Genomic DNA, 27048 nt, shown 5'->3' with positions numbered 1-27048 from the left:
CTAGAAATGACTGATTCAACTGTAAAGATTTGTAAAGTAAGCATGCAGAAACATACGTCAGTTGTCAATGTTACAGTTTTTTAACCCGTTGATTTTTCTCTTTTTACACTCAGGTTAGTGTCATCAGCATTTGAATTCAGCTCACTTAGTATGGTTCCTAATGGTAGACAGTGTTATAAACCGTGTTGTGAGATTTTTCAAGTATGGAAAACAGAAATTTGAAAGTTGTTATGTTCACTAATATGGCATAGGAAAGAGGTGACATATTGCACGTTTATTAGCAAATGCAATTAAGAATTTTACTGTACAGTAGTGGTCAAAAGTTTTGAGAATGACGCAAATATTAATTTTCACAAAGTTTGCTGGCTCAGTTTTTATGATGGCAATTTGCATATACTCCAGAATGTTATGAAGAGTGATCAGATGAATTGCAATTAATTACAAAGTTCCTCTTTGCCATGAAAATAACTTTAATCCCCAAAAAAAATTCCACTGTATTTTAGCCCTGCCACCAAAGGACCTGCTGGCATCATTTCAGTGATCCTCTTGTTAACACAGGTGAGAGTGTTGACGAGGACAAGCATGGAGATCACTCTGTCATGCTGATTGAGTTAGAACAGGGAGGTTCAATTGTTGTTATGAAGGCTTCTGGGTGCCCAAGAAAGTTCAGCAAGCGCCAGGACTGTCTCCTAAAGTTGATTCAGCTGCGGAATCAGGGCACCACCAATGCAGAGCTTGCTCAGGAATGGCACCAGGCAGGTGTGACTGCATCTGCATGCACAGTGAGGCAAAGACTTTTGGAGGATGGCCTGGAGTCAAGAAGGGCAGGGCAGCAAAGAAGCCACATCTCTCCAAGAAAAACATCAGGGATAGACTGATATTCTGCAAAAGGTACAGGCATTGGACTGCTGAGGACTAGGGTAAAGTCATTTTCTCCTTGAATCTCCTTTCCGATTGTTTAGGGCATCCAGAAAAAACATTGTCCAGAGAAGAAAAGTTGAGCACTACCATCAGTCCTGTGTCATGCCAACAGTAAAGCATTCTGAGACCATTCATGTGTGGGGTTGCTTTTCAGCCAAGGGAGTGCGTGCACTCACAATTATACCTAAGAACACAGCCATGAATAAAGAATGGTACCAAAACATCATTTGAGAGCAACTTCTCCCAACCATCCAAGAACAGTTTGGTGACGAACAATGCCTTTTCCAGCATGATGGAGCACTGCGCCATAAGGAAAAAGTGATAACTAAGTGGCTCGGGGAACAAAACATCGAAATTTTGGGTCCATGTCCAGGAAACTCCCCAGACCTTTATCCTATTGAGAATTTGTGGTCAGGCTTCAAGAGGCGGGTGGACAAGCAAAAACCCACAAATTCTGACAAAATGCATTGATTATGCAAAATGAGCTGCCATCATTCAGGATTTGGCCCAGAAGTTGATTGACAGCATGCTAGGGCGAATTGCAGAGGTCTTGAAAAAGAAAGGCCAACACCGCAAATATTGACTCTTTGCATAAACTTAATGTAATTGTCAATAAAAGCCTTTGAAACTTATGAAATGCTTATAATTATACTTCAGTATACCATAGAAACATCTGACAAATAGATCTAAAAACACTGAAGCAGCAAACTTTGTGAAAACCAATACTTGTGTCATTCTCAAAACTTTTGGTCATGACTGTACTCTATACATGAGACAATAATGATCCTATAAACCTAAAAATAATTCTAAGCTTTTATGCTTGGAATCAAAGAACAGAACTCCACAGTGAGCTACAACAGTAAACGATGATATGTGAGCACAACACATGAAATTTACATAAATCAGGTGGTCTGACATTATTAAATGCTACTCAGCAGGGAATATCTTGCAAGTCTAATGGAAATGGGTACCCACATTTGTAATTATTGTGTCTTCCTACAAGGAGTTGACTGAACCATAGTGAAAAATTAGAAAAACACTGACACATAGTGGTAAATTAAATTCCTCTCCACTGAACTGTATAAATTGTATGTTTCATAATGTGAAAGCTCAGACTACTCCATAACTTAAATGTCATGACCTTAGACAGCAAACATTACACTACTGCATATTACTGATTAATTCATTATTTATCACTTTGGTAAAAATAATTTGCTAATCTTGAATGTGATGAGTGACAATAAAACACTGTTGAAAATACCCTAATTCAAATATATACTTAATACAAAACGTATACAATATGAGAGCAAGGGATGGGGCTATAGACATGCTGACCCCATAAACCATGGGGGCACTATAGAAGCTCTGTTTCACAAGTGTTAACAGAAGGCTGTGAAAAAACTTAAAACAATACTCCATCCAAAAATTTTATAAATTGTTTTTATGCATTTCTTGTAGTTTGTAGCACTGGCCAAGTTATTCTTATTTAATTTAAATTTGTTTTTCTTTGCTTTTAACATCTTGCAAACAACTCTGAGCTACATCTTGCGTATAAAAATGTGCTATAGAAATAAATGTTGCTGTTGCTAAACTGACAAACTTCATTTAGAATGAGTGGTACTAGAATAAACTTATTCGAACATTAGGAGAACATTTCATCTCATCTTGTCTCATTCTGAAACCTGCTTAATCCAATTTAAGATCACATAGAGTTGAGGAGAACATGCTAATGCCAAAAATGAAAGGCTCAAATTAGGAATATGGGTAATAGGAAAATGAAGTTTTTCCTACATGACAATTCATACAACTTAAAAAAGCAGAACTATACTATTCACTAATAGACTATTATTAATTTTATGTAATCCATACATATTGAGAGGGTTGCATAAGGAGTATATAATCACTGATAACAGATTAAGATAATGATTATATTATATAAAAATTTTACAACACAATCACTGCATTAAACTATGACTTGTTATTTAATAATTTTCCATATTAATTTTTAAATAAAACCAAGTACATTTAACAATTGACTATAATGGACGTTACAATGTTTTTCTACTTTAGAAAAATGTTTACTCTTGCAATGATATTTGAAGTCTGTTTAATTAGTTAAACAAATCAATTACTCAATGTTGATTTTATGTGCCTCAAAAAGCACTTTAACAGAGTACACAACACTACAACATACTCTAAAACACACAACAAGTTTTAAACAGTAGGTTTGTAACATAGGACATTTTCACTGGAGGCATGCAGTACTCTTATTTACTGTACATTAAAGGCATATGTAACAATTATCATTGCATTTTTATAAGCTATTAGTCATATCTCTGTGATTACCTATGCACAATACAGCTCAGCTAAAAGCCACCTTTTCATATTTATTCATAAAATTCACTACATATTAATACTTACTTTACAAATAAATACATACACGTCACAAATAAAAACATACAAAATATAATAAAACACTAAAGTCTGTGTTTAATCTTTCAGAACAATGTGATTGGTCAGTTTGACTTTGGTAATGCAGCAAAAGAGGATGTGTGAGTGTGAGACACACGAGGAGGAGTAAAAGCTAATGAGGCATGCCTGAGACAGAAAGTAAAACTGGACAGGAGGTAAAAAAGTTGCCTTGAAAATAATGACAGAGTTTGAGAAACAGGCTTTACAGGAACATGCATGAGAAAGACAGCATTGGTTAAGACGTTCACACACACAGAATACAGAGGAATGGCACTTAAGGTACACATATGGAAACAGAGTGCTTATTTTTACATTTTTCTATTACCTGTCTTTAAATGGTGCAATGGCTAGTATAAGTATATACACATATATGTATACACACTGTGGCAAGCGGCTGGGAGCGGTACCCAGCCGGGACGCCTGGAAGGACCATAAAAGGGACTACGCCTCCTCTGGACCACGACAGGGCAGTCGCCCTGGATGGTATGGGGACCACGGGAACAGAGCTTGGAAGCTCAACCTAATAGGGGCCCGTGGTCACCGCCAGGGGGTGCCCAGATGCCTGAAGAGCCCTGGCCCTCAGCACTTCCGCCACACCCGGAAGTGCTGGGGGGACGAACACCAGGGACACTCGGAGTGCTTCCGGGTGTGCAGCCGGTACTTCCACCACACCAGGAAGGGCCGGCGGAAGCTCATGGGAGGCACCTGGAGTACGTCCGGGTGGGTTTAAAAGGGGCTGTCTCCCTCCATTTGATTGCTGGAGTTAGGTGGAAGAGGACGGAGCTCGGAGGAGAGGAGTGGAGGCGGACCTAGGAGAAAGAGAGGCATTGGAAGGGCCTGGACTTGAGGGTGATTGGTGCTGCGGCACTGGGTTGTGTGTCGCTCACTGTATTGTAAATAGTGTAAATAAACGAGTGTGAGTTGAAACAATGATGTCTACCTGTCTGTGTCCGGGTTGTTTCCCACAATACATATATTCTTAAACCCATTTAGAGTAGTTTGCATTAAACATCAACGATTAATATGTCACTGTTATTTATGCTTCAAATGGTTATGCAGACTAATATGTGATTATTTTTGCTATATCTATACATAGGTTTAAATTGTATTTTTACACACATGTAAAATTATTCTATGTAAAGTATACAAAAATGTTGTATTACTTAATGCAGGGACTATATATATATATATATATATATATATATATATATTGTGAAGGATGGCCGGCCATTTATCCCGGCCAAAACCCCCAAGCCGCCAGGTGGAGACCTCCTTGCAGCATGGAGGTCCCCAGAAGACCAGCAGAGCTTTGCATAAAAACTCCATTGTCCATGATGCCCTGCTGGTCTTCTGGGGACCTCCATGCTGCAAGGAGGGCTATATATCAATTTTAGGCTGTGGGACAATTTTCAAATTGAATGTCCTCTCTGCCTATTTTCAGGCATAAATGTGTGTATGTGTAAAACTAAAATGCAAGGTACTATATAATAACCATAAACAAAGAAATAGCATGGATCATGACAAAACTCTACACATCTTAAAAAAAATGAAAAATGGACACCATCAGACAACAATGCTGGAGTCACCTTGGGTTAACTGTCCACAAAGTGACTAGCCAATCATGGATGTAGAAAACTCCAACATGCTACAAACTACTTTGTTTAAAACCAGATTCAGTTTTGTAAACCAAACAAATCCATGACCAGTCACAAGCAACTGACTATATTTGAAATTTGCAACAATCAAAACTCAAAGGTGCATGATTAATTACAGGTACCAATTAAAAACAAAATGGCTAAAACATTGACAGTACCAAAAACACGAACCACTGAGAGAAGTAACTGCAAAGAACCAAAAAGCAATTCAAACAGGAACCAGAATTTACAGTTTCGCCAATCACGGTTAGACAAAAAAAATCTGCTTGTTTTCTTCTGAATTTGCTTGCAAACTACTTGTTCATTCATACAGTGGTAAAATAACAACAAGTATTTGCCTGCCATCAGCTTATATAAAAATATAAGAAGCCTTTATTTGCTATTATATTAAATAGCATTTCCTGTCACATATTTTAGATGCAGTGTATGTTTTGTATGTTTTTAAAAATATAATCATACCACTGACCTATCAATTCATTCATTGTTAATTTAATAATTCGCTTAAAAAATAAATTTGAACTTCTGTGATGGCTAAATTAGCATTGATCATTTTATAAAATTTAGACACAGTAGGTATTTCTGAGGGATAAGGCAGAAAACCTAATTTTGCATAGATGAGAATAAAAATGCCTACCCATAACAGCACATCCTGCCATTTATGGAAAGCACACAGCAATAGTGGATGGATGCATGGCACTTATGGTAGTAAGCACAACAGAAGGATGAGAAAACGGGTAAATAACTTATATGCTTACATGCTTCTATGTATACATGTAACTTGTATGCTTAAATGCTTATTGTATAAAGACCAACCAGCCAAAACATTAAAACCACCTGCCAAATACTGTGTAGATCCCCCTCGTGCCTCCAGAACACCTCACATGTTACAGGACTTAACAGTTCTGCACCTACCAGATACCATAAGACACCTTCAGAAGTCTTTTGGAGTATATACCTTGACAGGTCAGAGCTGTTCTGGCATCACAAGGTGGGTCTACAAAATACTAAGCAGGTGGCTTTAATATTGTGGCTGATCAGTGTATGCATGGCCATGTGTAAAAAATGGCAAAGGTAAATATCTGAAGTCGGCTGAGCAATGGAAATAGAGAAAATGGAGGAAATGGCACACATGCTTGCATGCCAAAATGTACCACAAAAATTAATGCAGTATTACAGTTATAAACACACATCTGGATCAACAGTAAATGTGCATTCTGTATGTGAGTTGTCCAAATCGGGCATTCTGGTGTATGCTAATTATTATCTATCTATTCACAGCATTCACTCCAGGATGTTGTATTGCTTTATGCTATACGCTGCTTGGGAATATATGGGAAAGATTCAAATTTGTGAAATCTAATGTCTTCCATGAGCTATACATACATATAAGGAAGGATTAATAGATGTCCCAGTCCACAATAAATCATAGACCTTTTGTCTATTGCTTAAATCTAAGTGCAGAAGTGTCATCAATTTGAAATTATTTCAAGAGAGTTTAAAGAACAATATCAACTGCATAATGATGTGTTACAGGTGAAATAATAGCATCAATATATATTGAACTCAGAAACTGAATTTTGTGGTAAACCTTTAGTAATGGGCAGATTAAGCTGAAGTGAACATCACTTATTTTTCTACCCTAATACAGTTCCTTTATTTAAAAATGAAAAGTTATATAGTACATTGCCTCAGTACATTAGTGTATTTAGAAAATAAATACTTGACACAACATTTATGTCACTTCATTTCACTAATGGCAGTTAATGAAGCAGTTTTCTTTCCATGTGAAGATTTGATATGGAAATGTGAGAATGGACAGTGGAACGATTGGGACACAGAGATGACAGAAAGTGTTTTACTGTAGTTGTTGATATGTAAGAATGTAATAGATTGTGATTACTTATAAAAGATTTGTTTTTGTAAATAAAAAAGAGAAAACAATTATAATTGCTTGTTATGGTTGAAGGCTTTAATGGTTGACTGTACTTAAAGTGCAAGAGAGGGTAGATGTCTTCTGAAATATTTCTTACAGAGGTTATTCAATTGCAAAGTGAAGCAGCACCTAACCAGTACAGGAAGTTAGGCGTAAAGCGTCACATACTGATTGTTGGCTCTGCTATCTATTACATAGTTTTTGATAGCTTAGTTTATTTTACAGTACATCATTATATAATTCCATACATCTCTTTGTTTTTAATTATTACCATACAGATTGCAAGGGGCAGAATGTACAATATCCATATTTTTTATTTATTATTTTGACATTTTTTAAATACATTTTAACTTATTGTTTTCTTTCATTCAAATGCAGTATTCACGTAGAAAATTAAATTATTATGAACACTTAAAGACAAAGCATTTCTACCTGACATTGCTTGGAAGAATGATAAACTGTAAGTTACATGCATAAAACAATACAAATGGCAGAAAGATATGCATATTTTTAGTATTACTTACCATCTAGTGCTTCTGAGTTTATTAAGCCCTTGTTAAATTTGTGAATTTAAGTGCAAGATTTAGAGAAATACAAGTAATTTTGCAGCAAAGAACAATAATAATAGTCCAGTTTATTATTACTGAAACAGTAATAATAATTATCTAAACAGCTCAGTAATAATATTGAAATGTTATAGAGTATATAAAATGCACCACAATCATAACATACAACTCAACTGGATTTGGGACTCCGTGAGCAACCGCTCATTCGACACAAAGTCAAACCAGCAGTACCCAAGGATTCTCAGAAGACACACAGTACCAAAGGAATCCAGTTTTCATCTCAGGTGATTTGTTGGTTTAAACAATGGTATAAACAACAAAAGGAAGCTGATCGAGTGACATAAGAGTGTCAGAGAAACTCGAAAGCTCAAGTACACCAACTCGCACACTGCCCGAAATAAAAAAGAAGTTGTCAGATATCAAAGTCGCTGTGAAAAGGCGAGTAATAGCCTACCGTCTGAGTTTCATATGAAAGCTTATTAGGGTACAGAGAAAAAAAAATAGGCACACAGTGGGGAACAGAGCACGAAATGTCAACTTTAATCTCGAAATTTCTACTTTAATCACAGTTTATTTTGTCATTAAAGTAAAACATCATAAACTTTATCTTAAAATCATTTAATTTACTAGTTTCTCAAATCCCATCGTAACTAAAGCAGCACGTTAAATGCTTTGTTTTGTATTTAATCTTCTATGTGCTCTATGTGTGTGAATCACTACGCGCTTCTGGGCTTTCTCTTCCTCCAACAGGACATAGAATCCATTACATTCGTAATAATACTGCTCTCTGAATAATTAAAATACTGAGATGTATACTTGATATAATTTTCATGATGACAGGAGTTAAAGCTTGTTATTAAACATGGGAACATGGTGGCACAGTGATTATGCGCGACCTTCGATGAAATAATTTATTGAAGCAATACTGTCCCTTTCAAACGTACTAACACCCCAATTCCTGTCCTTCCTTTTCTTTCTCCAAATACCAAATCGCCACACAATCAGCTCTGTAATAGACTTTAAGCCATCTGTAAGCTTAGAACGCCGATTCTTCAAAACCTTTAAGGAACATTGAAATATCTTCGTAGTACATGTTCAATTATTCTGTCCTTCTAGTGTCACGCCAGTCCCAGCAAGCATACAGCGTGAGGCAGGAATAATCCATGAACTAGCGCAGCAACACCGTGTCCTCACATGTTTAATTATTAACAATATACATTATTTAAATGAAGATAAAGTTTTATCTGTATAATATAATAAACATATTTTGCTGCATTTCATCTTAAAAATGATATCGCCATCATACAGTATGTAAATATGAGCTTCATAAAGTGGCTCAGGTTGTGCAATATTATAACTGTAGTGCAAGTTTACAGTGAGGTGATTGTACTAATAAGTACAAAAAGTTCTACAAGGAGCACTTGATGGGCTGATTGAGTGCATTTATAGTTCTTGGGATGAAGCGGTTTCTGAACCACGAGGTCCGTACAGGAAAGATTTTGAAGTATTTGCCGTGTCAGAGCAGTTCAAATAGGCAGCCTGGCTGAGGCAGGATGTGCTTGATGCTGTATACCGATAATTCTCTTTCCGATTAGCTGCTCCGAGTGGTGCTGTGAGAGTAATATGGAAGAAGATGATCCGCTGTGGCAACCCCTAACAGGAGCAGCTGAAAGAAGAAAATGAAGGTGCAGTGACAGTAACAACGCTAAATAAGCTATGGTATTTGGAATAGTTTGGCCATTCTGTGGACCATTATATTCTTACAGTTTAATTACAATCAGATGCATTAAACTAATAAACAATATGCGGTTAATATCAGTGTATTTATAAAGCCGCGTCAGGGATGTGGATCTAAAAAAGAAAGGGAAACCACACTGGAACAGTAGCACTGCTTTGATGCTGGGTGCCGCCAGTCTGCAAAACCGAGTGCAGAACTTGTGTATGCCAGGGTATGAGCTACCGTGGAAATGTGCATGGCTTTATGCCAAGTTTAGGTTTTTATACATCATGATTTGAACGTGGAAACAGGCTTACACAACATTTTTGTGCATACACACCATTTATACATAAACGGACTCTAAAGACTTGGACCTTCATCCTTTTGCAAAGATATCAGGAGCGCCACACACCTCTTTCCAACAACCTCATGAACTCCCACGCTCTCCCAATCCGTCTTCATAGAAAGAGTCACCAGAGTCATGAATGTCATTGCCGAGGTAAGTAAACCTCTTGACAAGGTCGACACTCATTCCACAGACAGAAACACTGCTTATGGCTTTGCCTAAGAGGCCATTAAAGGCCTGGATCTTGTTTTTTATCCAGGACCCTCGCAAGCCCAGACACTCAGACTCCTCTCTCAGTCTCTTGTGAGCCCTGATCAGAACCGCCATTGACTCCATGAAGATCATAGGATCGTCAACAAAGTACAGATCAGGGAATCTTTCTTCACAACAGATGTCCCACAACCACTGGACCCCACGACCTTGCAAAAACCCAGTCCATGCAAGCATTAAACATAGTACGAGCATGAACACACCTCTGACAAACCCCAGAATCAAACTGGAAAAACGCAATACTGCATCCAGCCCTGCAAGCGGGGGGTTTGGTGGCAGGATTGGCACTCAGCCACCGTAAAAAAAAGTTAACACAGACAGGACTCCTTTCTGCTCTCTGCGGGAGCAGTTCTGCTACAGCCGCCCATACGAAGGCTGCTCGTGTTATGAAGGGGATGGAGGAAAGCCGTTGGGAGCCCTATCCCAGGGAGAGTCAAAACCGTCGGACAGCCAATGAGATTAGGCCTGTCAGAGATCAGAACTGGTGTCGTGGTGAGGCGTCGCCTGCTGCATGGCAGCACTCAGATCCCAATTTGAGACATCCTATCCAGGTAGGCGCGTGGAACATGTTGTCTCTCAGATTCAAAGGCAACAAAATTCACATGCATTTGAAACTGCAAGGCCATATTTTGTAACACGTCTGCACAATGTGCCTATTGATGCATATGATGAATGAACAAAATGGCAGCAATCACAGCATCATCAAAATAATGGTAAAAAATATGAACAACAAATACAACAAAAGCTGAGAGTTATCTTTGCAATCCTGTAAATGAGAGAGATTATTCCACACTTACACTTCCGTTTACAAAATTTGTTAGTTAAGTTGTCAAAAATGTTAGCTTGGAGTAATCCTTTAACTAAGATAGTAGGAGGGCAGTGTGTATTTCACACACATATCTGCCTTCAAGTAAAATATCCTATTTATTAGGCACATAAACAGAAACGTCTTCAAAGTGTAAAGCAGGTGAAATAGCAGATTTTACCTGAGTAGGAAATATAAACAGACTTCTGATACCCTCCTGGAATATCTAACACTAACAATTTGTTCTAAAACAATGAACAGTGCTTCACACAGAATTACCATCTTCTGTAAAAAAACAAAGTATCAAATGTCTTTTTAACCAAGACAAAATATGAAGGATTTGTCTCCATGGAACAAAGGCAGGGATGAAAAGACTCAGATTTCTATTTTTATCTGAAGTCAAGCAAAATGACATATTTTATTGGCTAACTAAAAAGATTACAATATGCAAGCTTTTGAGGCAGCTCAAGCCCCTTCTTCAGATAAGATGTAAACCTGAAGAAGGGGCCTGAATTGCCGGGAAAGCTTTCACATTGTAATATTTTTAGTTAGACAATAAAAGGTGTCATTTTGCTTGACTTCTCACTACATCATAATTGCTAACATGGTACAACACCCTAATATTTTTATCTGAAAAAAATACAGGCTGAACATTAATAGTGATTTTATTCTGTATCTGTTTCACAAACTTGAGTGATTCTTCTGAACTTTTCTGAAAAAACACAAGAAATATGCTTTGTTTATCCACAGAAACTAACGGGCTAACTCCAATCCTTCTGGTTGGACCATTTTACACTTCCCCTTGCCTGAGGCATAGGTCACACATACCAATTTGAAAACACATTTTGAATTCAATTTGGCCTTCCATCCACAAAGAAACAGCATTTGGTAAAATAAAGTGTTTATGTGTGTGTGTGTTTACACTAAGAGTTGCAGTGAAAGGCTCCAGCTTCCCCACAATCCAGCTCTGCCTAAGGGGATTCAGAAAATGGATGAATGGATGGATATGTTTAGTTTATGCTTTTTTACACAGGATCTTTATGGAGTTGTTCTATATTCTTTATTTTTAACAAACCATTCATCAGAATGACTGCTGCTGGTTTTGGTTGTATCTATACTAATAAAAGGCAAAGCCCTCACTGACTGACTGACTGACTGACTGACTGACTGACTGACTGACTGACTGACTGACTCACTCACTCACTCACTCACTCATCACTAATTCTCCAACTTCCTGTGTAGGTAGAAGGCTGAAATTTGGCAGGCTCATTTCTTACAGCTTACTTACAAAAGTTGGGCAGGTTTCATTTCGAAATTCTATGCGTAATGGCCATAACTGAAACCTATTTTTCTCCATATACTGTAATGGACTTCAGCTCAATGGCTGTGGGGGGGCGGAGTTGCGTGTGACATCATCACGCCTCCCACGTAATCACGTGAAATGACTGTGAACGCAGTACGTAGAAAACAAGGAAGAGCTCCAAAGAGTGCTGAAGAAAAACGCATACAAGCATATTCATGAGTGCAGCTACTGCGGAAACAAAGCACGGTGTAAACCGTAAGTTTAAATTAAGTTTATAGACACGCTCACGCTGCCGTTTGTCATGCCTTCGACGAGTACTTTATTCGCGAGATACAAGTTTAATTAGAAGACACGAGGTATAAACGAGACTTTGGATCACTTTGTATCGGAGTTAAAATTGCTGTAGAGAGAAACTTTTAAGTGCCGGGTCTTAGCTAACATTAAATAAAGCCGTGGACATCGCAACATTACACAAGAGAGCAGCTGACGTGAACTAACTGAACGCAGTACGAGTGATCACTTACATGCATCAAACCTGTTCAAAAAACGCATTACACAATTTACAAGGTAGGAAAAGAATATGCTCCGAGCTGAGCTCCACAGCTAACGCGGTCTTGCGGAAGCAACTTCACGCTGCCACCAAATACCCACAGAAAAATCCACAAGTTAATACACACGCTGTCTCTAGAGTTTCTCCACACTCAATGTATTCCTCGCATCCCCGTTATACCCTCTGATCTCCCATTTCAATTCAAATGCCTCCAATTTCCAGTAAGGCTCTGCTTCGCGATGACAAGTAATAAGTCTCAGGGACAGACCCTACAAAAGGTTGCCATTCATTTGAGGCAAGATTGCTTTTCTCCTGGACAACTATACGTTGCATTCTCAGGAGTGAGCTCACGCAGGTTCGTCATATTACAACCAGAGTGCTGAACTGACAACGTGCTATATAAAGAGAACTATAACAATCGTAATAAACGAACAATAAAACAACGGAGAACCCGTGGATTAAATAAAAAGGCAGCTTCCTTGGCGAAGTAATGAAATAGGATGACCTTATATGTCGTTCGTTTATAAAACAGTGGAGAAGCTGTGTAAAGGCTGCTTCACAAAAAACCAGCAGAGCGGCTTATATGAGCAGGCAGTCAGTTAAAGAAGGGAATCAATAAATATCTATAATCGTAATAAACGAACAAAAAATAGCGTACAAGCCGCGGATTAAATAAAGGAAATGGGTACCTGAACAGTAAAGTAAGTCTCAAATAGCTACACAATAACTGTAACAATCGTAATAAACGAACAATAAAACAGTACAGAACCGCGAAGCAAGGAGAAGGGACGGCCTTATATGGCATTCATTTATAAAGCAGCGGAGAAGCTGTGTGAAGGCAGCTACACAAAAAAATAGCAGAGCGCCACACTCTGAATGTATTCCTCGCATCACCGTTATACCCTCTGATCTCCCATTTCAATTCAAATGTCTCAAATTTCCAGTAAGGTTCAGCTTCGCGATGACAATTAATAAGTCTCAGGGACAGACCCTACAAAAGGTTGCCATTGATTTGAGGCAACATTGCTTTTCTCCTGGGCAACTATACGTTGCATTCTCAAGAGTGAGCAGCTTCGTCATATTACAACTGGAGTGCTGAACTGACAACGTGGTATACAAAGCAATCCTTAACAGATAGTTATTGGTATATTTTCCCTCAGTTTAAAAAGGTTTTCTTTTCTTCTTAATAAAACTGTAAAAGCGGTACTTCGTCGCTGCGAAGTGCGGGGATTTTGCTATATACAGTATATATATTGTCAGGGATGCCAGGGGCAACGACCCGGCCGGGAGGCCGTGAGGGACTGGATGTGGGTCTACGCCCACCCTGGATCACGTGGGGGCCGCCTTCCTGGTTGCTTTGGGGGCCACGAGTTGAGGGCATGGAAGCCCCACCCTGTAGGGGCCCGTGGTCACCGCCAGGAGGCGCCCCAATGCCTTGGGGACCTGTTACCTAAGCACTTCCGCCACACCAGGAAGTGCTGGGGGGAAGAATTAAAAGGGCGCCCGGAGAGCTGCCGGGAGAACAGCCGGCACTTCCGCCACGCTGGGGCGTGGCCAATGAAGGAGTGTCGGGAATCACCTGGAGCTCATCTGGGAGAATATAAAAGGGACCGTCTCCCTTCATTCAGGGCTGGAGTCGGGTGGAAGAAGGACAAGGCACGAGAGGAGTGTGGAGGCGGCCCGAAGAAAAGGCATTTGTGTGGCCAGGACACTGTATTGGGGTTTGTGAGTGTGCACTGGACTTTATATTTGTAAATATTGTATATATAATAAAAGTGTGATGGTGACAAACAACATGTCCGCCTGTCTGTGTCCGAGTCGGCTCCACATCTGGCGTAGCCAGCAGGATGCTCCGCCTATTCCAAGGCGAGGACCTGTATCAAGAAATTTTGTTGTGGACGGCCCGGCGCAGCAGGGGACCCCACCCACGTGCCACGGGTGTTGAAGAAGTGGTAAAGAAACCCCACGGACCACCAGGGGTCCGCAAGAGGGCCGTTTTCCCCTGCCGCGGGCAGGCGGCGTGCATGGAAGGAGTGCAGCGGGCTCCCACGAGCGCGCTGTTGCTGGAGGTGCCCGGGACGGCATGGCGTCCAGAGAGGCCATGCCGAGGAGGTTTTCTTGGTTGGACTAGTCCGGGGAGGTGAGTTCCCTGCCTATCGGCAGCCGGCCCCCACGTGTTTTCTTTTTCAGGCAGGGACTTCCCGGATCCACGTCAGTGGCGGGCGCATGCCGGTCTGCGGGGCTCTGGCAGCATGGCGGCAACTGCGAGGGCTGCGGAGGAGACGCTGCAGCTCGAGAGGTGCCGGCAACAACAAGGCTGCCGGCAAACACGTTGCCGCCGCAGAAGGGGAGGCAAGATGGCCGTGGACCAGAAGTCCCTCCCCCTGACAAGCAAGCGATTGGACGGTGTGTCTTGTGTGCCCGCCAATGACTGCAGAGAGGCGGGACCAAGGAATGTCCATCACGTGCAGGGGGGACACACGATTGGGCCACAGGAGGAGGCCCACAGGAAGTTGTCGGCGTTTGAGGCTGACAGGTAGGCTCCGCGTCGGTTAACTCCCTGTCTTTGCCGGCTGCTCTGTCGGAGCTGGAGGCGTGCCTTCAGCACACAGAGCAGCGGTTATTCCAGGTGCTACGTGCCCTCCGGGCAGAGATGCGGGTACTGGAGAGGAAGGCAGTCACATCCATAGAGGACCTGCGGATGGCGATCCAACGGTGTGGCGCTGGATTCTCCAGCCGGAGCGACACGGCGGGGAAGGTAGGTTTCGCCGTCCCCGTACAGCATGAGGGAGGGTCTGCTGAACATGGCTGTGATTCTAAAGATCAGCTTCAAGTAAGCAGCCCTCTGACAGTAGGTGCGGCGCCGTGGGCTGTAAGCGCGGCGAGGGGGGAGTCCGTGAGGACGCTGAGTGGACACGGGCTGCTAAGTGCCCCGGGTCCTAGCGCCCTCTGCCCCGAGTCGGCTGCGGTCTCGGGCCACACTGCAGGGACGCAGACGGGAAAGAGGCTCTTTTTTTGTAATAAGGAGTCACAAACCGTCAGTGCATCCAGAGTGACAGGAGGAATGGCAGGCTGAGTGCCGGTTCCTCCGATACGGGAGGACGTGGTGCTGGGTACTCACGTCCGATTGCTGGCCGCCCTCTGCAGGGGCAGAGGGAACCCGTGAAGTCGGCAGGGAGGAAAGGACGGAAGGCGGTCCCGTCTGTTACATCAACAGGAGGGACATGGAACCCACGGAGGGGGTCCCAAACAGGCAAGTGCCGGAGGGGGGAGCGATGCCAGTGTATGGCACAAGGGGATGCCAGGGAAGCGTGTCCAGGCAGCGGCTCTGCCCCTTTGTTTCAGGACCGGACCCCGGACAAGCAGTAGGACCCGCTGCGTTGGGAACCTGCCCTCAGAGGACAGGCCGTCTGCTTGCAGGACTCTCCGCTGGCGAGGGGCTGCCGCCACGGCTTACGGAGGTGCGAGTGGCTCCAACCAAAGGGGCGCGAAAACCTCGAAGGGGGTGCCGAGCGAGTGGGCGCCGGGGTGTCAGAGGGGGGAGCGCAACCTGTGCGAGGCACAGGAGGGCACCAAGGGCTGCTGCTCAGGTCGCGTCTCCACCCCTATTCCTGTTTGGGGAACAGGACCGGACCCCGGCTGTCCTGAAGTAGGACCTGTTTCAGGGGTGTGCTGCCCTTCGCTGGCTGTGGGGCCAGTGTCAGGGATGCCAGGGGCAACGACCCGGCCGGGACGCCGTGAGGGACCGGATGTGGGTCTACGCCCACCCTGGATCACATGGGGGCCGCCATCCTGGTTGCTTTGGGGGCCACGTGTTGAGGGCATGGAAGCCCCACCCTGTAGGGGCCCGTGGTCACCGCCAGGATGCGCCCCAATGCCTTGGGGACCTGTTACCTCAGCCACACCAGGAAGGAGAACAGCCGGCACTTCCGCCACGCTGGGGCGTGGCCAATGAAGGAGTGTCGGGAATCACCTGGAGCTCAGCTTACTTATTTCGATGGTATGACGCCACTGTCGGCCGCCATATTGAACTTTCCAACGTCACCAATTTTCAAACTTCCCGTGTAGGTAGAAGGCTGACCCCATCTTCACGAAATTTGGTAGGTGGCTTCCCTGCGCTAACCAAAACCGATGTACGTACTTATTTCGGTGGTATGACGCCACTGTCGGCCGCCATATTGAATTTTCCAAACCTCAATAATTCTCCAACTTCCCATGTAGGTAGAAGGCTGAAATTTGGCAGGCCATTCCTTACAGCTTACTTACAAAAGTTAAGCAGGTTTCATTTTGAAATTCTACGCGTAACGGTCATAACGGTCAACAACGTCCGCCATATTGAACTTTCTTATTCATGGCCCCATCTTCACGAAATTTGGTAGGCGGCTTCCCTGCACTAACCGAAACCAATGTACATACTTATTTCGGTGGTATGACGCCACTGTCGGCCGCCATATTGAATTTTCCAAACCTCAATAATTCTCCAACTTCCCATGTAGGCAGAAGGCTGAAATTTGGCAGGCTTAATTCTTACAGCTTACTTACAACAGTTAAGCAGGTTTCATTTCGAAATTCTACGCGTAACGGTCGTAACGGTCAACAACGTACGCCATGTTGAACTTTCTTATTTATGGGCCCATCTTCTCGAAATTTGGTAGGCGGCTTCCCTGAGCTAACCGAAACCAATGTACTTACTTATTTCGGTGGTATGATGCCACTGTCGTCCGCCATATTGAACTTTTCAGCAGTCTTTGTTACTTATGGGCCCATCTTCAAGAAATTTGGTACACGGGTTCCCAACGCTAACTGAATCCTACTTACGTACATATATACTTCCATAGCCTGCAGCTCGGTCGCTGTGTGAGGCGGCGTTGGGTCCCTCATCCCAACGCCTCCCACGTTATTGGCTGCCTACCTATATAAGGCCGTCCATCGCTCCGGTCTCTACATTCCCTTCCTTGCTTCGCCATGGGATTCACCTCTCCCTACTGATAACTACAGCCTTTTTGTTTAATACGCGGCTTCTCCGCTGTTTTATTGTTTGTTTATTACAATTATATTCATTGTGTAGGTATTTTACACTTACTTTACATTGTTCAGGTACCCATTTCCTTTATCATTCCAACCCCCATTACCATGTCTATCGAGATGATCATATTGCACGGCCATATCAGGCTCACTCTTGATATCCAGAGGAACATTGTGTCTTATGTATTGAATGACTGGGACAGGTTCAAGGTGTGGACTGATGACGGTACAGGAGATAATTATACTACACAGGAGCACTAGAAGAGTGAAATGCTTAAGCCCTTCACCTATGGTTCTGCATGTGAGTTGATGGCTGCCGCTGAATTGTTCGGTTGTCGCTTTCAAGTGTACTGAAATGGCCAAATATTTTACACCTTTCGACAACCGCCAATGCCTCTTAAACATCTTAGATTCACAGGTGACGATTTCAGTAGTGGACACTTTGATGTTTATGAATGTTTAAACTCTCAAAAGCTGGATGTGATTTTATCGATTACACCGGTTGTGTGCTTACAACGCTTGACAGATGCCGAATGTCACTTCAACACAACAAATCCTGCAAATACTGTTGTAATTGAAACAAACCACGAAACTCAAACTGATTATGACAGCAGCAATCCAAGCTGTGAGATTTGAAACAAGATTACTGTTCACATGGCCAACTGTACGTTGCATGCTTAAGAGTAAGCTCAGTGCACAGCTTGGTCATGTTACAACCGGAGGGCCGAATTGACAACATGGTATACAAAGAGATCCTTAACAAATAATTATTGGCATATTTTCCCTCAGTTTAAAAAGGTTTTCTTTTCTTCTTATTAAAAATTTAAAAGCAGTTCTTCGTCGCTTTCTATATTTTCAGAAAAAAGAGGTAAATGCTTATTGCAGGAGCTTATTTTCTCACTTGCTTAATTATTCTGCAAGAAGCAAGATATAGGTATGTTGTACATGGTAGCAGTCTCTGAAACAGTGTGGCAGCAGCACCAAAGTGCCACTGTGCTACCCTAAACAAAAAGTCTGACTCTTTAATTCAGCTAGTTTTTTTTTAAATCACAATGTGATGGAGTGCTCTATGAAAATCATCTCTCTAATAAAAACAGAAATCCTGGAAAGCAGAAATAAGGCAACAGATACGTGATTTTGGGAGTTCTCAAAAGATATTTAAAAGACTCGCAAGACAAAAGAGACTTGCTACAGAGCGTCTCGCGGGGACCGTAAACATGAGACTTGGTGCCAAGAGACTGTGCCAGGGCCGTCTCGCGGGGACGTGGAGCATGAGATTCTTGCAACACACGCCCTACTTACAAATGAAATCATATAAGCGCAAATCCATCAAAAAACAGTCAGTCGTTTAAAAGCACGTAGTGCACACAGATCCTATGCTATCAACACATATAAAGCGTATAAGGACAATATAGAGAATAGAGACCCAAAGGCGTTGGAGAGAAAAAAAGGCAAATAAGAGATTATGTAACCAGTAAAATTTGAAAGTATTGCAGCATCCCAGCCAGGTTGCGGCCTTTTTGGTTTTAAGTGACTGTTCGGTCTGATTGAGGGAGGGCGGAGTACAGTATGTAAGACTGATAGCGGGGTAATGATTGATGCGGTAAGGGGGGTGCGAGACGCTGGGGATAAGGGGTTGTAGAAGGTGCTAGAAAGTTGTGTTTGGGGTTACAAAGTCAGCCATTGTTCAAGTAAAACTTTTGTGACACTTTATCATGTCAGTCGCTACAGTATCAAAGAAAAGATTGCATTACTGCAAAACAAATGGTGATTAATCATCAGAACTAGGTGTAATTGAATAAAAAGCACGACAAATCAAGGTCAGAAATAAAAGGCAAAGAGTCATTCAATGCACAAAATGTGGATTTATACAATAATAGACCATACACTCGATCCCAGAACAGTTAAAGCAACAAGAAGTTGAATTTCAAAGAATACACAGTTCGATCAGGTGTATATTTATGATCACGGAGAAGCGAGGAAAATTTTAACAGGCAAAAAGAAAGGTAATGTATATATTCCGTGAAAAACATTACACAACAAAGGAGATTGTGATATGCCATTCGTATTAAAATGTTTACAGTTTACTGTGAGAATAGCTTTTGCTATGGCAATCAATAAATCACAGGGAGAAACAGAAAAAGTCGGATTATTTATTAGAGAAACAGAAACAATATTCACTCATGGGCAGTTATACGTTGCGTTGTCACGATGTGTCTCCAAGAAAATATTGTTTTTAATGAAGCTTTAAAGTAAAAGTGCAAATAATGAAGTTGAAACAATTCCAAAGAAAAAAAAAATTAAAATTATATATCCGATTAACCAAACACAGGGGTTGGCGAGCAAATCGAGCAGGAGGCAAAGCTCCCTAGTTACATAAAAGGAAGATTGATCGACTGATTATTTGATAGCACCTCAATAAAATAATCAGGATTAGTATTAACAGATTCATGCCATGTCGGAAAAATTTGGTGGGTGAATGTTGACAGAGCAATAAACATAGCTGTGTTTTGTCCTGCATTTATTTATGTTGTGTTAAAGTAACAACATGAATTTGATAAAATAAGATCAATTATTTTCAGGAAATCGTGCATTTTATATATATATATATATATATATATATATATATATATATATATATATATATATATATATATATATATATATATATATATATATAGCAGCTTCTTTTATACCAGATCCAGGAGTACTTCTAATCCTGCAACACTGCACCCGGGAACCACTGCCAGGTCAAACGGAAAATCCTTAAAGTGGAGAAGTCTTCTTCTAGCATGAACCATGCAGGGCAACCCATCAGTACTAAAACTCCCAAACATCCCTAAGGGTGTGCACACAAGATTCCCAGCAGAAGGATGTTGCCACCTGACATATCTGGGGACCAAACAGCCATGCATGAAAGGCAGTGCAGTCTCCCTCTGCCCTTCTGTTATGTCATCACAAGTGGGAAAGGGATGACCACTCACCGATGTTCTCTGTTTCCATTATGTTGGCATCCCATCCCAGTAACTGATAATCCATCCCCGCCAAAAGTAAAGCCCATCCTTGCTTCATATCACAATACCTTGAATGCTAATATCTTTGTCCAGAAAAGCATTAGGTATGGGTGGCAGCATAAATGTGAGAGAAAGATTTCCTGGATGGACTTTGCAAGGACATTAAGGGGCTATTGTTAGCGATAGCTGACCCTCTCTTTGCAGAGTGAGGAAGGCCTGGCAACTAGAAGGGATTAAGATAATATTGTCAATAGGCAATTCAGGCAACTTGATCAGATGCCTTTTAGACCTGGCTTATCAAGTCCATTGGAAGATTTCCGAGTGCCAATAAGAAAAATCTTTGCCAATATGTCACATTTGTTATAGACTACCTAAAAAACAAAAATCTCTCCAACATACAGTCCAACTACATAATATGCTCAAAGGCATATACTGTACTGTATAGTATATACTCTGTTTGCCAAATTGAATGCAATAAGGCAACAAATAAAGGGTGCTTAGTGTTCCTGGGGCCAGCCTGCCTGTAACCATGCCACAGCCAGAGACTGGTACTATTTAAATACTTGATTTTAGTGACCCTAGCAAATTCTCTTAACCACTGCATTTAAGAGACAGAAACCTTTACTCTCTCACAAAACATTATGAATTTCATGTTCTAAAAGTGCTAAAGGGGACAGATAGAGTGATTGATTGATATCTGCTTCATCACATTTGCCTGTATATTTAATGTATTCTGTACCATTGTGCTACTTGTGGTGACTATCTACTGCTGAGGATTAAGCAGCACACGTGGGCTGATAACCAACTGCCAACAGCAGAGCACAGGATACTGCTAAGATCTGCAAGCACAATACTGTAAGTGCTATTAAGGAGTTTTAACCATCTTGATTACATTTTCCAGAGAAACAAGTGAAAGTGTCTGCATCTTTCTTTTCTGGATCGTTTGCATGAAAGGAATGCAAGCAGTGGGGTCTGGCGGCTAAGTAATTGTACTTTAAACAGCATTGATGTTGGTTCAGTCACCATTGCTAATTCATTGCGTAACTATGAGTAATTCATTTATCTTGACATTATTCCAAATGTAGAAATATGTAAATTGTACTATGTACTTTTTATGTGTACGCCACTCCGGATATACTGTATGCAGCTGCTAAACAAATACAGAAAAAGTATAACTTCAGTCAGACAAATGGGTACCCGTTAAAGCAGCTGGTAAACTAATACAAAATAGTATAATCTCATCAAACATTTGGGTACCTATTCATGTATGAAACAGGATAAAATGGTATGCACCTCTGCCAACATTAAGTGAGGTGTTTGGATTTTCCTCTGCTTACTCATACAACAATTCAAAATGCAAATCAGGCTGAGCCTCTTTTGGCAAGTAGACAAAAACTCCCTTCTCTTTTCCTTTTACCACCTAGGTACTGCAACATTCAAAGATGTGAACTTTGCTCTTTTCTTGCTATTATGATTGCAGAAAACACAGCAGACAGGTTGTACCAGACCCATCCAACATTGCGATGAGCACAACAATCCATTTAGGTACGTCTTAACAAAAGAAAAATGCATTAATGTCAGCTTTCCCCAAACTATTACATTGACTCAATATACTCTTTATTTCTATTGAGGCAATGTAATCTTCCTCAGACACTATCATTACCATACCTTACAGTAAAATGTATTTTGCCAAGAACTCTGCTCACTCTGTCTCACGTATCTTCATTATTATGCTACTTACAAACATGTATTACAGTCCAAAAAGCCTCCCTAACTTGCCAGACATCTCCACATTATGGTGCTTAATGAAATATATTATAGAAAAATCTGCCTCCCCTGTCCAGCAGACATACTCTCATTACTGTGCATCTTTATAAAATTACTTTTATAAAAAGTATTATGAAACAGGCTCACTGCCCTGTTCAACATAGGTGCCCTTATCAATATACTACATTAGCTGTGTTAGGCAACTTTGTACAGGAAATTCCAAACAACAATGACTTGTCAGTTATAGTGCTGTGGTTTAACCGGGTGTATCAGGCGTACTATGTAACTAACTAAGCACTTCTTTGTATACAATATTTGTAGGATTTTTACCAAGGGCTAATATTATTGGCAGGAAGTGTGGTGTGGTGATTAAGTCTTTGCATCTAGGACTTTAAATCGTTAGGTTGTGGTTTCAGATCCTATTAGCGATACTGTGTGACCATGAGCAAGTCACTTCACCCGCCTGTATCCCAACTGGAAAAACAAAAGAAATGTAACCAATTGTGTCTCGAACATTGTAAGTCGCCGTGGATAAAGGCATTAGTCAAGTAATAATAAAATTATCAGGTCACTGTAGCTTCTTACTCGCAAACATGCAATACACAATTGTTCATGAGTAAAACATTCTTGCATTAGATCAATTCCTGATTTTCCTAGTGACATGACTTTTGTTGATGACCATTGCCAAATACAACTATTAAACGATATTCTTTTGAACTGAAACAGGAAATCAGTGGAATAATTTGAAATTTGAGAATATATTATTATTGTTACTAGATGTTTACTATTTTCATTTGTTTATGTCATTCACTCAGGTATTATTTTCATGTTTTTTGTCTGTTGTATGTGATCCCCCTTTAAAACCCACAGATACAAATGTCTATCCAAATAATCACCGCCCAAAGTATGCAGACACGCATGTAAATGTAACTAAAGTTTAAACTGACAGCATCGGACCAAGTATCAGCAAAAGAACACCTATGCTCACTGCCACAGCACCTGGTATCTTCACTAGAGTTTTATAGCACTTGCTAACTATAGAGCTTTGCATCTTCCTTGAGCCAAACTTTCTCTTTCCATTTCACACCTGACCATACATGTCAAACATAACCATGTCTATTTTATCCTGTACAGGATACTGCCCCATCTTCATCATCTCTCTACCCTATTGGTCAGTGCTGCTGTTAGCGAGGCCTGTCAATAGCTTCTGCTGCATCCTTCGTTTGCATAAAGCACCCTCTCAGCTAAGCAATTTTGAGATTTTGGGGTATTTAGTTTTTCTACTGCAATGGGGTCTACCCCTAAATACTGATACATCAAAATATCTAACATTTTAAATAAACGGGAAATTGTGCTTTCCTTGATGAGTAAGTGAGTCACTCAGTCAGTCAGTCAGTCAAATTCACATTATATTTTTAGATTTAAAAATGACATAATAGGACTTCCCACACTGCCACTAACATCATATTTACTGTACCACTCAGGGAAATGTATTATTGCACAGTGATCTTCTCCAATCTACAATAGATAAAACCTAACCTACTATACCACTTTGCAAAATTAACTATGTTAAAGAGATCCTCTCCAATATGGCACAGACGTACACTTTGCTATGCCATGTAGCAAAATACACTATGGTATAATGAGCCCCATACCATTGATTTTCAAAGCAACTCTCTATGTGTGGCTCACATGCCTTTACCCCACCTTTTGTGTCTCACACTCATACCTCTTCTTTTGACCATATCACCAAAGCTAAATTGACCAAACATTGTGCTGAGAGACCGGACACACACAGACCTTAGTGTTTCGACACACAGACAGACAGACAGACAGGGAGACAGAGAGATAACATCCAAGCAGAAACCAAACTTCCATCACAAACTACTACTTAAAAAAACACTGTAATATCAATGATTATATTAATGGATATATAAAACATACTGTAATAACAATGCTTTTATTAATGAACATATATAATTATGCTCCATTTCAGTTTATAAGTTTTCTTTTACTGAGTAAAAAAACAATCTATCTATAGTAATTTGGAAAGTTGTTAATTGCATTTTACCGATGACCTTCCATTCATTCATCCAACCATTTTCTAAACCTGCTTCATCATAAGCAGGGCTGCAGGAAGGCAGGAGCCTATCCCAGCAAGCATTGGGCACAAAAAATAAGAACAATCCCAGGACAGGGTGCGGGACCATTTCACGGAGAACACACGGCCCAATTTAGCATCGCTAATCCACCAAACCTGAATATCTTTGGACTGTGGGAGAAAACAGGAACACCTGAAGGAAATCCCTGTAGATACGGAGAAAACATGCAAACTTCACTCCTCCTGTTTGCGAGGCAGCTGTGCTTCTACTGTGTCATGCTGAATTGAATAAAATATTATGATACTGTGAGGCTTCTTATTTATCCAAAAATACCTTACTATTCCACTTAATGAAATGGATTTTGGTAACAGGTAGCAATGCCAATGAAGTGGTAGCTCTGAGGATAAGGATCTGAGCTGATATCTGGAAGGTTGCTGGTTTGAATCCCTGTAACTGCCACAAGAGATTCTACTCTGCTGGGCCATTGAGCAAGGCCCTTATGCTGCACTTGCTCCAGGAGTGCTGTACAACAGCTGACCACATGCTTTGACCCCAAGGGGTATGCAAAAATTTACAAATTACTAATACAAGAAATTGCATATAGCGAAAAATAAAGAACAAAAAAAATACAACATGGAAATTCTTCTTGGCATACCACTTGGCAAAAGTTATTATGGTATAGTTAGCTCCGACCACTTAGTGGCATGTATTACAGGCACAGTGAGTCTCCCCAACAATCCGTACTTGTTTACTTAGTGAAAAGATTTTTTAGAGTGCCACTCCAATCAGCTACAAACATCCATACTGTACCACTTAAAATAACATATACTGATGCAATGATCCTCCCTAATGATTTATGACACTGTGAGTCTCCCCAATCTTCCACTAACCCCTTCATCACTATGTTACATATTGAAATACAATTATCTTATTTCACCCAATTACTTACAGAAAAGAATTACTGGACAGTGAGTCTGCCCAATCTACAATCAACATACCATAAACTAAAATGAGTTATGGTACTATAATTTCACTAATCTGCCACCGATGCTCTTATTAATAACACACTTGCTGAAATACATTATCTGACATCAAGCACTCCCTCTCTGCCAGACATATTCTCTTCACTGTATGCATTGGTGAACTGTATTATCTCACTGACTGACTGACACACTTACTACTGACCTACCAAAAACCACGCCATCTCAATCATCTACTACCTGCATCATACTGAAATCTATTTTCAGGGGGTAAGCGCATCCTCGTTAGTGTGCCACTTATTACACTGTGTACTCTCACATCCTCCAGCCTACCTCTGATCTCCATATCACAGTCCCACTTAATGAAATGGCTGGCCTACATATCCACACGTTAACCCAATTTCGTTGACATCGAGCAGGCGAGGTCTTCTTAGGGCTCGTGATCATGTGACTGCCATCCCGGCGCAGGTACCTTCACGGCTAAGCTAAGTAGCAACCTTGAGGCGCTTGAACCTGCAGCCACACCCACTTCCAATGTCACAGTGACAACCAGGAATGCAGACAGCACGTGAGGACACAATTATCACTCCATTGTAAAAGGACGACGTTTTATCTAAGTCTAGAATAACGGGGCCATCATCGCAGGGCACAAAAACAAGACAAGGCTTTCTGCGAGGCACAGACAGCTGTCTGCAACCAGCGTTACCGTGGCACATATAAAGATCAGCAGTGCTCTGGAGCAAAGGCAGCTTTGCTGTTGTCCTTTTAGTTACCTTTATTTATAATTAATCTGTTTTGCTTCGGAAGGGGTGGGGATGCGGGGGTTTACTTCTTTCTTCCTTCTTTATAAATCTGCCCACGCGTATTAAATACGGAAGTGAGGAAAGTCTGTGCCCGTTGCAACCTGTAATATGAAGTGAAGTGCAGCATCCGCTAACAAAAGGCCTGCCTATGTATGTAATAAATAAAAGCAAGAGTCGGAAAGGAATTAAAAACACGCCCGCGGAAACTGTACAACAATCGCCATTAACCCACGAGACGGCTCGTCAAACACCCTTCTCTTCATACCGTAGCGTGGGGCCGACGCAAGCGGTCTCCGTGCTCTCAATTTCCTGCAGGATGCGTTCATGCTCCGTGATGTACTCCAGGGCTTCGGTCTCCGCCATGTTTGTTGTGCTCTGTCGGTGACAAAGTGACACTGCGGGGGAATGCGGTTGTGGCGGGAAGTGGCCGGCAGGTGGGGCGCACGAGGCACTCCGTGCGGCGCGAGCGCTGCAGCGGCGTCTAGCAGGTGTTGGGCATGCGGGGGATGTCATCGTCACCATCTGGTGCTCCGCCCGAGGACTCGTTAGGAGAGGACAATCGGCAGTGCTTTGTCCAGTGAGAAGTGATTGTACGGAATCCTCTCTGCTTAGTAGCTGCACAGTCTGGACGAAATGCTTACGTAAACGGTTCTGCCTCCTGATTATACAGCTGTGCATAGGTGCTAACTTTAGGTGGGTTGCAGAGCCTGTATTGGAATAAAGATACTGTTTTCTCGACCGAGGTTTGTTATAATCTGTACATTGAAGTTTAGGAGACATTGGTAATTCTGCTGAATCTGAACGTTTTTTCAGCATGTT

General features: G+C 41.4%; 1 protein-coding gene across 3 annotated transcripts in view; it reads right to left on the bottom strand.

Annotated features, from left to right (window-relative positions):
• The window catches only part of exoc6 (exocyst complex component 6), a 200750-nt gene extending 173942 nt beyond the window's left edge, over nt 1-26808 (bottom strand). Inside the window, exon 1 of one of the 3 annotated variants that reach the window (XM_039771011.1) lies at nt 26495-26808. In XM_039771011.1, coding sequence (XP_039626945.1) covers nt 26495-26751 — 257 coding nt within the window. In that variant the 5' untranslated portion in view covers nt 26752-26808. The remainder of the gene's footprint in view (nt 1-26494) is intronic. The other 2 variants (XM_039770996.1, XM_039771004.1) reach the window with 2 other exon arrangements.
• Nucleotides 26809-27048: the final 240 nt, after the last annotated feature.

The sequence above is a fragment of the Polypterus senegalus genome, chromosome 1, assembly GCF_016835505.1.
Source record: "Polypterus senegalus isolate Bchr_013 chromosome 1, ASM1683550v1, whole genome shotgun sequence".
In the NCBI taxonomy this organism is placed as follows: Eukaryota; Metazoa; Chordata; class Cladistia; order Polypteriformes; family Polypteridae; genus Polypterus; species Polypterus senegalus.
This window is presented reverse-complemented; position numbering and strand designations above follow the sequence as displayed.